This window comes from Phaseolus vulgaris, chromosome 8 (assembly GCF_000499845.2).
Source record: "Phaseolus vulgaris cultivar G19833 chromosome 8, P. vulgaris v2.0, whole genome shotgun sequence".
In the NCBI taxonomy this organism is placed as follows: domain Eukaryota; kingdom Viridiplantae; phylum Streptophyta; class Magnoliopsida; order Fabales; family Fabaceae; genus Phaseolus; species Phaseolus vulgaris.
Genome location: NC_023752.2, coordinates 12764016 through 12779956, shown reverse-complemented (window position 1 = coordinate 12779956; position 15941 = coordinate 12764016). Strand labels below are relative to the sequence as shown.

Genomic DNA, 15941 nt, shown 5'->3' with positions numbered 1-15941 from the left:
GGCACTCGGTCGTCGGGTGAACACCGGATGGTGGGGGTACCTGCGAAGGCACTCCGACGCTCAAGTCAGTAAAGCGGGTGGTCAGTCTCAGGTAGGTGTACAGTAATAAATGACATACCTTACTCATTGGAATGCGTGCTATTTATATTATTGTAATGGGCCTACCTTGTTGGGCCCGCTTATCGAGGTGGATACCGCTTAGGGTTGTATTACCTAATTCTTGATGATGGATTAACTTCACTGATCTTGGTTTGAGCATTAACTGTAATAGGGGTCGGCCGTCGGCCAAGTTCCCATGGTGTGGGTCGGCCATCGGCCAAATTCCACTGGTCTTGGTCGAGTCTTATAAGGTTTCGGCCAAGTCTTATAGGGTCTCGGCCTCTCGGCCTTTCGGCCAAGTCTTCTCATGGCCTCTTAGTCGTCTCGGCCAAGTCTTCTAAGGTCTCGGCCTCTCGGCCATACCGGTACAGTACCATATTTTTTAAGTGTTGCCTTTAGAATGTGTGGGCTAAACAATAAAACAGTGGCCTAATGTTGTGTTTGGATTGAGGTGAGAATTTGTGGATAGGAGAGGGAGTGGATTTGAGAGGATGTGTGAAGTTTTTTTATTTGAGGGATGATAGATTGGATTTGCGAGGATGATTTATTGAAACTTGTGAGTAATGTGATAGTTATGAGAGAATTTATAAACTATTTTAAAATTGTAAAATGTAAGTTTACAAATTTACCCTTATTATTAAAAAATATTTTAATAATGCGATATAACTTTTTGGGTAGGTTTGAGTTAATTATTTTTTTTTAATATATAATATTCATAATTACTCTTATTTTGTAATAAAAAATAATTTTGTATTAAATTCAAATAAATTTATTAAATATATTAAAATTTATGAAAATAATTATTATTATCTACATTTCTTATTTTATATAACTATATATGTTTTGTTGATATTATAAATTTATTTTATTATTTTTATTATTTATAATTGTATATTGTTATTAATAGTATAATTAAATATTTTCAAGACTATTAAATAAATTTATCTAGTATTTAATTTTGTATATTGTATGTATATATATAACTATATTAATAATTATAATAGTTATATTTATGAAATGACCAATATCATTTCATGTACTGTTGCAAAGTTATATTTCAATGGTATTAACATATAATACTTTTATCCTATGTGGACATCCCTCTTAATCTTTGCATATGTGAGAGGAAAGAAAGTTATGTAACTCACTCCCTTGTCTGTCTGCACCCTCACTTCCAAACATACTGATCCAAACAAGGAATTCTCTCACTCGCCCATCCAAACACAACATAAAAGTGGCCACAAACATATAAAGGTGACTTAAATGTGAAAAATGTAACACTTTTATAAATGTGATTTATGAATCACAATAGACCACATTTTTCAAGTTATGGATGTTTAAGCCACAATTTTGTGGTAAATGACCTTTAAAAAAATAATAAACCACACTAAAAAAGAGTGTGAAATAATAATAAAACTATAATCTTTAATTGTGGTATTTTAAGCATATTTAATTAAAGTTGCCTTTAATATACACAACAATTATTAAAACATGGTTACTTTAACCCACGTTTATGATTAATTGATATTTTACAGTATATTTAATTAATTCATTTTAAAATTAAAAAATAAATATATGCTTTCAAATTCTAAATATATAGTATATCGTCATCTTTCATTCTCCAACACGTTCTCAAATCTAAATCACAAGATTTCACTAGTTTACAGCTCAAAATTCAATGCATTTTAAAGCAAATGCATTGAGCACAATAAAAAATGAATTGTAACCACTAAACCAACACAATTTAGTGATCTTGTTACATATGATTATTATTATTAGTAATATTATTAAAATTATTATTGTTATTATTAATATTATTATTATTGTTATTAGTAAGAAAATTATTAATAATATTACTATAATTATTTTCATATTTATTTTTAAAATATTATTATTGTTATTATTATTACTATTATTAGGTTAATTATTATTATTATTATTATTATAATTATATAAATATTGAGGAATCTGCTAATGAATTTTATGGATGGATAATATTAATATCTACTTATCGATATATAGTACCGTTGATATTGATTTGTTCTTAATTACGAATGAATTGACATAAATATAATAAAACAAATTTATTATTCATATCCGTGGATAATAGTAGTTGATAATTAAAAAATTATCGACGAACAAAAATTCATCCGTAATCTCTCATCAATAAATCAATAATTTCTTGTTATGAAAATATTATTATTATTATATTTAATGTTAATAAAAAAAATATTAAGAATAATATTTATGATATTATTATTAATATTATTAATTTTAATATTATTATTATTGTTTTTATTATTATTCAATAATAATAATAATAATAATAATAATAATAATAATAATAATAATAATAATAATAATAATAATAATAATAATAATATTATTATTATTATTATTATTATTATTATTATTATTATTATTTAGTGTAGCAGTTATAAGTTTTATGTTTAGTCACTAAGAGCTAAATTCTATTTTCTCTAATAACATATTGTTAATAATAATAAAATTCATATTAATAATAATAATATAAATTTAGCATAAAGGAATGAGTCACAATTATCCAAACGTAATTTTCTTTGTTAAATAATTGTGGTCTAAATGTAAATAACAACACTTAAAAGACCAAGATCCTAAAAGTGTTATCTATTGTCATATTTTAAACAACATATTTTCAAATTTTGTTGCCTAAACAAAAAAATAAATTAATTATTAGTATAACCCACTTAGACTGTAATTAGAAATTCGTTATCTAAAGCTCATGCAACGATTTTAACTGTTTAGGTCATATTTTTCTTTTTTGTCTAAATTTAGTATAATATTTATAATAATTATAATAATATAAATTTAGTATAAAGCAATGAGTCACAATTATCTTGTGGGTTTATGATTCACTTTTACCGTTATCTTGGCATAAATGGGAGGTTACTTACCGTTGACAATTAATTGTTATTAAAGGGAGGTTAATTGCCACAATCAATTGCAATCAATGGGAGGTTAATTGCCGCAATCAATTGCAATCAATGGGAGGTTAATTGCCACAATCAATTGCAATCAATAGGAGGTTAATTACCATTAATTGTATTTATTATTGTTGTCTCCTAGAACCACTATATATAGTGGCTTACTTCAAGCAATGTAACACATTACAAACAAGCAACAAACACTTGCTTCCTCTCTCTTTTCATATACTCTCTATTTCTGTTCTTGGGTGTAAGTGTTTAACCCATATAGGGAGGATTTGTTTTAGGGCTATTTATCTATTAGTCTGAGAGGAATTCATTGTACTCCCAGTATCATTATAGTGAAAGTTTTGGCTCTCTCGCCGGTGGTTTTTTTACCTCTATTTAAAGGGGTTTTCCAAAAAATTCTGGTATCATTCTCACTTTACTTGTTACTTTAATTTCTCATGATCTTTGGTTGAAATTATCATGCTTCCGCACACGATATCCCTACAAATTGGTATCAGAGCTTTTCGATAACTCAACCAGGATCTGTTGTTCAATAATGTCGAAATTGGATATTGAGAAATTTGATGGTAAAATCAACTTTGCTATCTGGCGAGTCCAGATGCTAGCTGTTCTCACCCAGAATGGTTTAAAGAAAGTTCTGGCAGGTAAAATGATGAGACCAACCACTATGACGAAGGATATCGTAAGGTAAAATTATCGTACCTTAAGCTTTGATGATGTCAAGACTAATTTACTAGCCAAAGAAAAATTTGATACTCAAATTCATTCTGAAAATTATGGTGAAGGATTAGTAGTTAGAGGGAGAAACCAAGAGAAAGGTAGGAACACTAAACATAAATCTAGGTCAAAATCTAGAGGCAAGAACTCCAAATATTGTCTTTATTGCAAGAAAAAGGGACACGAGATCTCTGAATGCTATATATTGAAAAATAAGCAAGATAGAGAAGATAAGGGAAATGGTAAACAACCAGAAAAATTTGCCGAAGCTAGTATTGTTGAAACTGAATCTGATGGGGATTGTTTTGTAGCTTCCAACACTGAACAAAGGTCTAGAAATGAATGGATTCTTGATTCTAGTTGTACTTTTCACATGTCTCATAATAGAGATTGGTTTACCACATATGAACTAGTTTATAATGGTCTTGTTTTGATGGGAAACGATGCTCAATGCAAAGTTGTTGGTGAAGGAACAATCAAAATCAAGACACATGATGGAATTGTTAGAACTTTAACAGGTGTCAGATATGTCCCTGAGTTGAAACGGAATCTCATTTCCTTAGGCACCCTTGAATCTCATGGGTGTAGATACTCAGCTGAAGGTGGAGTTTTAAAAGTGTCTAAAGGAGCTCTTGTGTTACTAAAGGCAATTCGATGTGATAGTTTGTATGTGTTGCAGGGTTCAACTGTTACAGGTTCTGCAGTTGTTGCCTCACCCAACAAAGATAACACCAAGTTGTGGCATATGAGATTAGGCCACATGAGTGAGAAGGGAATTCTAATCCTCAAGAAGAAGGGTCACCTTGGTAACCACTGTACTAGAAAGGTTGATTTCTGTGAACATTGCATTTTTGGTAAGCAGAAAAAGGTTAGTTTTTTTAAAGCCATACACAGAACCAAAGGTACCTTGGATTACATTCACTCGGATCTTTGGGGTCCGTCAAAAGTTCCCTCCAGAGGTAAATGTCGTTATATGATGACAATTATTGATGACTTCTCACGAAAACTGTGGGTGTATTTTCTCAAACATAAGAATGAAGCATTTTCCACTTTTAAAGAGTGGAAATTATTGATTGAGAATCAGACTGGCAAGAAGATAAAGAGGTTAAGGACGGACAATGGCCTTGAGTTCTGTTCGAATGAATTCAATGATTTCTGCAAGAAGGAAGGCATTTCCAAACACTTCACCATCCCAAGTACTCCACAACAGAACGGGGTTGCAGAAAGAATGAATAGAACTATCCTGGAGAGAGTTCGTTGCATGTTCTCCCATTCTGGTTTGAGCAAATCTTTTTGGGCTGAAGCGGCTTCAACGACATGTTATCTGATAAACCGCTCTCCTAACAGATCAATTGATTGCAACATTCCAGAAGAAGTTTGGTCAGGTAACCTTGTTGATTATTCTAATCTTAAAATATTTGGTTGTCTGCTTATTCTCATGTAAACGAGGGAAAATTAGAACCTCGTGCTAAGAAGTGCATTTTCTTGGGTTATGGCTCAAGGGTTAAAGGCTATCGCTTATATGACCCAAAATCTCATAAAGTAATTCATAGTCGAAATGTGACCTTTAATGAAAATGCTATGCTCTCTTCTGCAAAAGATACTGTCATTTTCTCAATTGATACAGGTGACCAGGAAGAGGCTCGAGAAAAGGTGGAGTTTGAGATTAAAACACCCGCTCATGAGGAAGACGTTCCCAATTCCTCCAATACTCAAGATGATCAAGTCACTGCTATTGATGGTACAAATGAACATTTGAGTCCACATGAGCAATGTCCACCTAAACGACGAGGGTTACCACAACCGTGGTCTATGGCTTAAGAACTTCCACAACAGAGACCAAGAAAACCAACTCAAAGATTAATTGCAGAATCTGCCAACATTGTTTATGCTTTAACTATTGCACAAGATATAGGTGAAGAAGGTGAACCTAAGAATTACTCTAAAGCTATCTCTAGTGATGACTCAACAATGTTGATTACTGCAAGAGATAAATTTTTAGTTAACAAGTTAAAGGCTCAGCTTAGCAGTGAATTTGATATGAAGGACTTAGGTCCTGCCAAGAAAATTTTGGGAATGGAGATCAATAGAGATCAACAAGCTAGAAAACTTTTTCTATCACAAAAGAAGTATGTTCTTAAGATGCTTGACAAATTTGGAATGCGAGATTGCAAAGCTGTTAATACTCCAATTGTCGCCCACTTCAAGTTGTCATCAGATCAGTGTCCAAAATCAGATGAGAACAAAAGACGCATGTCACATGTCCCGTATTCAAATGCAATTGGAAGTCTCATGTATGCAATTGTATGTACTAGACCTAATTTAGCTTATGCTGTTAGCATTGTTAGCAGGTTCATGCATAATCCAGGCAAGGCACACTGGGAAGCCATTAAATGGATACTTCGTTATCTGAAAGGTTCTCCAGATCTTGGTTTGGTATTTGATCAACATAGAGCCGATCCCGGAGGAGCAGTTGGCTATGTTGATGCTGACTATGGTGGTGATTTAGATCGGAGAATGTCACTTTCAGCTTACATCTTTACCCTATGTGGGTCTGCTATCAGCTGGTATTCTTCACTTCAAGCCATTGCAGTTTTCTCCACCACTGAAGCATAATATATTGCTGCTACAGAAGGTATGAAAGAGGCTATATGGCTTCGAGGCTTGGTAAGTGAACTTGGTCTTCAACAAGATGTTCTTGTTATATTTTGTGATAGTTAGAGTGTTGTTCACTTAACCAGGAACAGTAAGTATCACTCAAGGACCAATCACATTGAAATTAAACACCATTTTATCCGAGACATTGTTGATGCAGGAGATATAATTGTTGAAAAAAATTCATACGACCGAAAATCCTGCAGACATGTTGACCAAGCCACTTCCATCGGCTAAGTTCGATCATTGCCTGAACTTAGCTGGTATTATCCATACTTAATCAAGGCTTCATGGCGAGAGAGTGTTCTAGTCAAAGGCAAGTCAAGGTGGAGATTTGTGGGCTTATGACTCACCTTTACCGTTATCTTGGCATAAATGGAAGGTTACTTACCGTTGACAATTAATTGTTATTAAAGGGAGGTTAATTGCACAATCAATTGCAATCAATGGGAGGTTAATTACCATTAATTGTATTTATTATTGTTGTCTCCTAGAACCACTATATATAGTGGCTTACTTCAAGCAATGTAACACACTACAAACAAGCAACACACTACAAACAAGCAACACACACTTGCTTCCTCTCTCTTTTCATATACTCTCTATTTCTGTTCTTGGGTGTAAGTGTTTAACCCATATAGAGAGGATTTGTTTTAGGGCTATTTATCTATTAGTCTGAGAGGAGTTCATTGTACTCCCAGTATCATTATAGTGAAAGTTTTGGCTCTCTCGCCGGTGGTTTTTTACCTCTATTTAAAGGGGTTTTCCTCCTAAAAATTCTGGTATCATTCTCACTTTACTTGTTACTTTAATTTCTCATAATCTTTGGTTGAAATTATCACGCTTCCGCACACGATATCCCTACATATCCAAACACAGCTTCATTTGTTAAATAATTGTGGCCTAAATGTAAATGACAACACTTAAAAGATCGTGGTCCTAAAAGTGTTGTCCGTTGTCATATTTTAAGAAACAGATTTTCAAATTTTGTTGCCTAAACAAAAAAAAATGTTGCTTATAAGTATAACCCATGACCACTTAGACCACGACTAGAAATTCGTTGTCTAAACTTAAGCAACGATTTTTACTATTTAGGTCACGATTTTTCATTGTTGTCTAATAAAAAAAAATTTGTAGTTGTTTGTTTTGCATCTTCATGGCAAACACTATGCTTCATGTGATGTTTGAGTCGACTTACAAATGATTCAACCCACTCTAATAACATCTTGGATATGACAAATCTAAACTATAAAATATAAAGTTTAAGTAGTAAATCATTGTGAACAATTTAAAATCAAGGTCAACCAAGCTTCTTGTAGTGGAGACAAGAAACCAAGACTCACACCTTCTATAGCAAGAGATCAAGGAATTCTATAACGTTTTTCTTCTCCAACTTTTCCAATAGTTATAGGGAATATGATATGCTCAAAATATTTTAGCAAATGAAAGACAGTTGGAGAAGGAAATAAATCGCATCCAAATAGGGAATACTAAGCTTTCTGTTAACATACTCAGGTACAAAAGGTCTGAAACTAGGTTTTCTCAGTGGCAAAAGGCAATGTTGACCACATGCGAGAAAAGAAGAAATTGGTGACCATGTTCTGTTATCACCAAAGGAAGGGGAAAGGTTAAAGGAAATAGTAGAACTTAATCAAGAATAGTTTGAAAGTTTATTTGAAACTAAGAAAATGATTTTTTGACACTGTTACATTCTACATCTACTAAATATTATTTTTTTAATTTTTTTTAATTTTAAATATTATTTAAACATTTTACATTTTGTTTATATTTTCATTAAGAACATTATTTATTTTTATAAATTTTTTTATTATTAATATTTTATTATGAGTGTAAAGTGGAGGAGATATCAAAATATGATCACCTCGAAAGTATTGTGCCATGTACGAAAATGGAAATGGCTAAGAACAAAATCATCTGGATCACATGCAGTGGTTTTCCCCTTGTGAAATAAAGATTGTTTCTCTTAAGTGGTGGGACAGGTGGCAACATTAATGTTCACTGATGAAGAAACGAAAACTTGGATAACATTCAGGTTGCAAGGCTCTATGTAATACCAAGGGGATTTAGTAACTATAAAAAATGGTTATAAATTTAATAATAGTTAGTAGTTAAAAATTTGATAGATAAAGTTAGATACTAATTTAAAAATTAATTTATAAATTTATATTAATAATATAAATCACTTTAAATAGTTTTGTAATTTATGAAATAATTAACTTAATGAATATAATAATTAATTTTTTTCTATAAAAATAATTGATATTTAATAATTTTTTGTAATGATAATAACCGTTACTATAAAAAAAACCCTCTTAATTATTCTTTTAGTTATATTAAACAAAAATTGTGTTCACCTATCACATAAACGTTCTTATGAAAATGTTTAAAGACACCTATTTATACTTTCATAAAAAGGGTTTCTTTAGACATGCATGCAATTTTAGTTTTTAAATAACATGCCCCATTTCATAATTGCAATTGACATTATCTTACTAGCAATTAATAGAAAATACCTTATTTTAATAAATAATATTTTTTTAAACGTTAACAAATTGTTCTAGAAAAATTTTAACCTCACTACCTTTCAGTCTTAGCCGAAAAATCCATCACATTTGGTTTCGATTAGGCTACACGAGCAACAAAAATACAAAGTATCGTGGCACTGCAATTTGTATCAGCAAGTAATCACAATCACAAAAAGGAAAACTATACGAAGAAGATAAGTGGGACCAGTAGAATCACAAATCATTCCCTGCCTCACATCTCTTGCTCTCATCAGTGCCTTAGAACACAATCCATGTAACCACCACTAGCAACATAGTGCTAAAATCAACAACCAAAAAAATAAAACATTGCATCAACCATGGTTGCAATTGCAGCAGCAACAGCATCCTCCCAGTTGATTATCTCAAAGCCTTGTTCCCCCTCACGCCTGTGTCCCTTCCAACTATGTGTCTTTGACACCAAATCAGTGCTATCAAGTTCAAGTAGCAGGAGAAGGTATGTGGGTGGGTCTGGTGTCAGCTGCATGGCTGTGGGGCAAGCAACCACAGAAACGAAGAAAAGAAGTGGATACGAGCTTCAAACACTAACTAGCTGGTTGCTGAAGCAAGAGCAAGCTGGAGTGATTGATGCAGAACTCACTATTGTGCTGTCTAGTATTTCCATGGCATGCAAACAGATTGCTTCTTTGGTGCAAAGAGCTAACATTTCCAACCTCACTGGGGTTCAAGGAGCTGTGAATGTTCAAGGGGAAGACCAGAAAAAGCTTGATGTTGTTTCAAATGAGGTCAGTGTTGGAATTACAATATTCCTATTGTTTTTCTCCCTGTTGGTTCAATTCAGTGAGTTTGATTTTTCCCAAATTAAAATTGTAAAAACATATCGATGTATCCTAAAGGACTAGACTACAAGGGATTATTTGTCAATATTTGTAAGCAAATTTATGGGCCCTTGAATGTAAAGGCTTTATTTATATGCTTAACCACCAAAGTATTGGTTTTGCATTTATCAGGTTTTCTCAAACTGCTTGAGGTCAAGTGGGAGGACAGGAATAATAGCATCAGAAGAAGAGGATGTGCCAGTGGCAGTAGAAGAGAGTTATTCTGGCAACTACATTGTAGTGTTTGACCCACTTGATGGGTCATCCAATATTGATGCTGCAGTGTCAACTGGATCCATTTTTGGAATATACAGCCCCAATGATGAATGCTTTGCTGACATTGGTGATGACTCCACAGTAAGTATTCCATGGTTTATTTCATTTAATTAACAAAGGGTTGACAATGGCCCAAATAAAATGTAATATGCGCGCATCTTGGAAAATGTAATAACTGTGGATAATTAAGGTTTAGCTAAAAGAAAACTGAAAAATTGCTCGATTTTTGGCTTTCGCGTGATTCGTTATCTTGTTATAATATTGTCCCAAACAAAGTGACAGTGAATCGAGTGGAAAACATGTTACTTTGGATAAAAAGTAAATTACAATTCTTCTAATATTCAATTGAATCCATAAGATGCTAAGATAATGTAATCTGTTACTGAAAATAATCTATCAAAAGGTTGGAGAATAAGAAAGATCAAACATGTACCATGAAGATTTTGGATTCAGTTCCTACTAATGATTCTAATTCAGACTTGGAAAATATTACATCCATGGAACAACCATCCTCCCTCCCTGCCTTATACTTTATCATCAAAAGGAAGAATAAAAGGATCCATTTGCAAAAACGGAGTGTTAGTGAAATTCAGTCCTTAACATTATGCATATTGCTAATTTGCAGCTTGGCACAACAGAACAAAGGTGTGTTGTGAACGTGTGCCAACCTGGAAGCAACCTTCTTGCAGCTGGTTACTGCATGTACTCTAGCTCAATCATCTTTGTTCTCACACTTGGAAAAGGAGTGTTTGTGTTTACACTGGACCCTATGTATGGAGAATTCGTTTTGACTCAGGAAAACCTCCAGATACCAAGAGCAGGCAAAATTTATGCTTTCAATGAAGGGAATTATCAGTTGTGGGATGACAACTTAAAGAAATATATTGATGATCTCAAGGACCCTGGTCCTAGTGGGAAGCCTTATTCTGCAAGGTACATTGGTAGCTTGGTAGGAGACTTCCACAGGACACTTCTATATGGTGGCATTTACGGGTACCCCAGAGACAAAAAAAACAAAAATGGGAAGCTCAGGCTTCTATATGAATGTGCTCCTATGAGCTTCATTGTAGAACAGGCTGGTGGAAAAGGTTCAGATGGCCATCAGAGAATACTGGACATTCAACCGGTGGAGGTAAGTACAAATGGATTTTTTTTATGTCTCTAAACGCTTTCCAAGTTAGTGGCAAGTGTTATATTGCATAGTCTTACTCATTCTTTTATCTTTTATGGACAGATTCATCAACGTGTGCCACTATACATTGGAAGCGTAGATGAGGTAGAGAAGGTGGAAAAGTACTTGGCTTAAATGATATGTTAATGCAAAAGCGTAGACTTTGTGCATGATGATTATCCCAAATCAGAACTTCCAAAGCAATACAATCATGTGGTTTTAAAGAAAGACTCATTTTATCTCCCTTTCCCTTCTTTGATGCAAAGAAAAAATTAATGCCAACAATCTTCAGATTATTTAGAACAAAACCTTTTTATATTTGACATGTTTCAAAATTGGATACAATCATGTCAGTTAATTTCAAATCTTTCCTGTCTATACTGATACAAAATTACGTAAAATGTTACATGATAAATTTTGTATCTTTGAAAAAACTGTTGCACAATGCTTTCATTGAGAACTCCGGATGACCTGGGTATATGTAACACGATCAAAACACTGGGAACTTTTTTAAGCCGCAAGACAAGTTACATGAATTTAGATGAGCCTCTCAGTTATTAGAGTGGATGAAACTTGACATAAATGCACCAATGTATTACCACAACTAAATTAAAACCAGTACTGAATGATTAGGGTAGAAGATACATTATTTAAATAATTTGAACTAAACAGAGCTAGTGAATAAATTTACCAATTACTATCTTGTTTTTTGGCAACAGTTAACAAGTACAAGAGAGTACAATCATGGTAATCAATTTTAAGATTCCTGATAAATTTAAATCCCAGCATAATTGGTCTTCCCCTTCCCTCTTTTACATGAAAGTTCAACTGTCACGACAGAGAACCAGAAATTGATTAAATGACTGGGACTTCAATACTAGGCTGATAACCATAATGGATATCAAAATGTAACCCCAATGAGATTAATCCTTATAATAAACCAAAACAAGGTAGGAAGCTATCTACAATCACTTTTTAAGGGTGACAAAATAGGTTAAGCTTTAAAGGTATAAATGAATAGCGGGTTATCATCATAAATTAAGTGCAACGTCAGCGAACAATTCTTGGAACAATAGATATAAACATCTCCGGCAGTGAGCTCGCGTTAACAAGTCAGGCTGAGTCATTCTTCAAAGGGTCACTTTTTATGTACAATTTTCCTGATCCACAGACTGCGGATGGTTTTTCTCTGGACATTACAAAACATGTTAATGCTTATCAGTAAAGAAAATTTATACGAATGGAAAACTTCTGAAAAATGAACAGAAAGATTGAAAAGAAAATTCACCAGGGCTTATAACTGTTATGCTTTTTGTGACAGATTTCATTGCAGACAAACAATCAGGACCTGCAATATGAAAGTTTTTCAGTAAACTATGAACTATTTGACTTACAAAACTAATAGAGTTAGTCTTTTTACCTAGTACTTTCATGTCTTTCTCACATATAACTTCAGCCACAGTTGATAATTCAGGTGTAGCATGATTATCATTGCATTCATGAGATGACCTGTTAAACAACAGTACATCAGATAGAAGAGTTGGGATTGATAACAAAGTAGGACCTTCAGCAATAAACAAAAAACAATACCCTGAAGCATTATCCAGTGAAGGACTTGGCGTTGGATGGCAAGAAAAATCTATGCCTTCACAAGAAAAATCTAGATCATTTAACATTTCTGTGAAGGAGAAGTCCATCCCTAAGGCATCGAAGTTAGGAAAATCAATGTCAAATATGTCCAATTCCTTTTCAGACTTGGATGTAGAAATCTCATTGGAGAATGGTTTGTCCAAGCTCCCAGGCACATCAGCAGCATCAAAGTTCAACCTGCTTCTAACATGATCCCTCTTACTTATCTTCTCTGAATTTGTCTTGACAGGAGAAATACAACGACTCATCTCTATGTAAGCCATCTGTTTTGCAGGGCTGACCATAACTCTCTTCGTTGAAATTACAGTGCAACAATTGGGTGTAACCGCTACAGAAGAAATCTCAGCAGGGGATATATGTGTATCACTGTGAGAAGATTTTGTTCTAGGAGGTGTCTTTGGAACTGGTGAATTACTTGGAACAGAAGTTGTAGGCCGGTTGAATAAACATTTAGCAACATTGGATCCCTGGACTTGTGAGTCCCTGGGTATGCAGTTCTCAGATGAAGATTGAATGGCAGAAGGCTGAGCTACCATTGTATTATTGACAGCATTATCAGATTGTAGCAGAGCAGTTTGACCTGAGAATAGAGATAAAGAAAAATGCATATGATGATCTCTTTAGATTACCCAATAATTATAACACATGGCCAAGTTATGAGATAACCATACCTTGAACAACAATTTTCCTGCTGGATGATCTACCACGAGGTTTTTTAGCAGTCAAAGGATCATCCACAGCTTTAGTCGTATCCTTTCTCTTTCTGTCAGATACAGTCACTGTTTGCGTTGAGATGTTTCCACTCCCAGCATTTGAATTGCTAGATTGAGGCAGTGACAGTGTATTTGATTTGCTTTGCACAGAAGTATGAAGTCCTAAGACAAAAGGAGCAAAGTCAATAAGTAAGTCACTAACATAGCCTGAAATAGCCATTGCGGTTGAACTAGTGGAAAATGAGACAGTAGAAAAATGGAGAATCATGCTTAACCAGGCAAAGGTAAACTAACTTCCTTTCCAAATTTCCAACCACCAGTCTTGACTTTTCACCTACTCAACCGAGCACATCTCGGTGGACAAATACCCCTTCAAATTTCAACTTGGTGCTTAAGGGTTTTAATCAATTACATTCATATCCAACACTTAAGGAAGTTGATAACTGTTCTTAAGCAGCATATAAATGAGTATGCTCATTCCTAGCTTAAACAGGTTTATGATAACAGCAAAAATATCTAATGACCGAAAAGACATGCTTGATCTACTGAAAATAATGCAAAACAACCAAGTCAATCAGGACTCTTCACTCTCCTCTACTTTAGATATCTATGATTCTACATCACTCTTCCTAACCAAAACCTGGGTAAGAAACCCAAATTGAAGTCTCCTAGCATACAATTGCAATTACAATTATAATTAGTTGCCTTTATTTACTAATATTTAAAACATGATTTGAGTATTGATTAATCAATCAATTAGGGAATTCCTGCATCAGAGAACTTAAATTTCTCCAAGAAGAAAAATTATCAAACAACATGCTCATATATCAAGAAAAACAGCTAAGGCGGGGTAAAGGTTTTACCTGGTTGAGATTTGAGAGTATATATGGGTTGAGTAATCGCTACAGCTGATTTTGCAGCAGGCGCTGTAGCAGAGAGGTTTCCACTAGCATTGTAAGCAGTCATTACATTCTGCATGCCTTGCAACAACATCTGAACCCGGTTCTTCTCTTGCTCTACAACAACCCGCTCCTGATCCAACATCACTTTCTGCTCCTTCAGGCAGATATACTCATCCAACATCTCCCCCAAAGTCAACAAAGACTTCGGTGCCTGAAAAACCCAAATTTATCGTCAACCTAAAATTCCCACTTGAACATATCTACAGTTAAAAATTAAAAATTGAAAAAGCAATTAAAAAAAAAAACTAACACCCAGATGCTTAAATCTTCATAAGGAAGGATAGAAAACAAGAGCAATGGAAAAACAATAGCAATAGAATCTACATAATAAAAACCCAACTTCACCCAGATGCTTAAATCTTCATTAGAATGGATAGAAAACAAGAGGGGTGAGAGAGAGAGTCTAAATAATAAAAACCCAACTTTAAGATTAAAAACGAAGCAAGTTCCAGATGGTCAAATCTGCATAAAAAAGAATAAAAACCAAAGGGAAGAAGAAGATACAAACACATATAGTTCGGAAAAAAAAAAATGGGGTGCAGGGATACCTCGTGAATGGGTGAATTGGAGATGAGGGAAGAAGCTTCGATTCTGAAGGTGGAGCGGGTGGAGGAGAAGTTGTTGTCGCAGAGGTATCTGTCAACGATGAAAGCAATCTGATTAGGAGTGACCTTTCCCTTCCCAAACGCCTCTGGCTTTCTGACTTTGGATTGCTTCCCGGCCATCTGTTGTACCTCTCAGATCAGATCAGATGAAACGAAAGAGAGTAATGAGAAATGGTGCAGAATTGGTTGTGTTAAAAAGGATGTAACAAAGAACGCGGGAGAATTTTTGAACTAGGGTATAAAACTTGCAGTTTTGGCGGTAATAAACAAAACGTTCTCCCACACAAAATCTTGGCTTTGGTGAGGTTAAGGAACCAGGAATATTTAATAGGAGACAAAATTTAGTACAGGAAACTCCATTCATGATTATTTTTATTATTAATAATAATTTAAATTTAGTTTAATAAAAATAAATATTATATTCTATAATATTAAATACAATAATAAATCATAATTATTGACTCGTTTCTTGTTACTATGTCATTAATTAAGTTTATAAGTTTGTGATGAAATTTCTCAATTTTGTTATCAGAATATAGGTTTAAGCTTTAATATATAAAATCCTTAGATTTCTTCATTTTGAAAGTTGAAAAAAGAGTCTTCTAATAGTCAAACTATATTATAAGAAATGTTTTATTATGGATAAAATTAATTTACCTACCAATTTAAATTTTAAATATTAAAAACTAATTATTTAAATTCATAAATGGAATTATTT

At 33.5% G+C, this 15941-nt stretch overlaps 2 protein-coding genes across 2 annotated transcripts; one reads left to right on the top strand and one right to left on the bottom strand.

The window, feature by feature from the left end:
• The first annotated feature begins 9135 nt into the window (after positions 1-9135).
• On the top strand, positions 9136-11601 carry LOC137826129 (fructose-1,6-bisphosphatase, chloroplastic). Its single transcript, XM_068631988.1, has 4 exons — positions 9136-9753; positions 9979-10203; positions 10748-11254; positions 11357-11601. Exons 1-4 carry the CDS (start codon positions 9328-9330, stop codon positions 11426-11428), a joined length of 1230 nt encoding a protein of 409 aa, XP_068488089.1. The 5' UTR covers positions 9136-9327; the 3' UTR covers positions 11429-11601.
• A 338-nt stretch (positions 11602-11939) lies between these two features.
• On the bottom strand, positions 11940-15522 carry LOC137826128 (uncharacterized). Its single transcript, XM_068631987.1, has 7 exons — positions 15167-15522; positions 14520-14769; positions 13615-13818; positions 12884-13523; positions 12714-12802; positions 12582-12641; positions 11940-12482 (listed from the first exon to the last, which is right to left on the bottom strand). The coding sequence occupies exons 1-7, from the start codon at positions 15341-15343 to the stop codon at positions 12439-12441; spliced, it is 1464 nt and encodes a 487-aa protein (XP_068488088.1). The 5' UTR covers positions 15344-15522; the 3' UTR covers positions 11940-12438.
• Positions 15523-15941: the final 419 nt, after the last annotated feature.

Excerpts from the sequence above, each read along its gene's own strand:
- LOC137826129 (XM_068631988.1), top strand. The coding sequence starts at position 9,328 with ATGGTTGCAATTGCAGCAGCAACAGCATCCTCCCAGTTGATTATCTCA. Across the intron at positions 9,754-9,978 it reads TTGATGTTGTTTCAAATGAG|GTTTTCTCAAACTGCTTGAG; the intron begins GTCAGTGTTGGA and ends TGCATTTATCAG. Across the intron at positions 11,255-11,356 it reads TGGACATTCAACCGGTGGAG|ATTCATCAACGTGTGCCACT; the intron begins GTAAGTACAAAT and ends TTTTATGGACAG.
- LOC137826128 (XM_068631987.1), bottom strand. The coding sequence starts at position 15,343 with ATGGCCGGGAAGCAATCCAAAGTCAGAAAGCCAGAGGCGTTTGGGAAG. Across the intron at positions 14,770-15,166 it reads CCAATTCACCCATTCACGAG|GCACCGAAGTCTTTGTTGAC; the intron begins GTATCCCTGCAC and ends TGGGTTTTTCAG. Across the intron at positions 13,819-14,519 it reads TACTCTCAAATCTCAACCAG|GACTTCATACTTCTGTGCAA; the intron begins GTAAAACCTTTA and ends CTTTTGTCTTAG.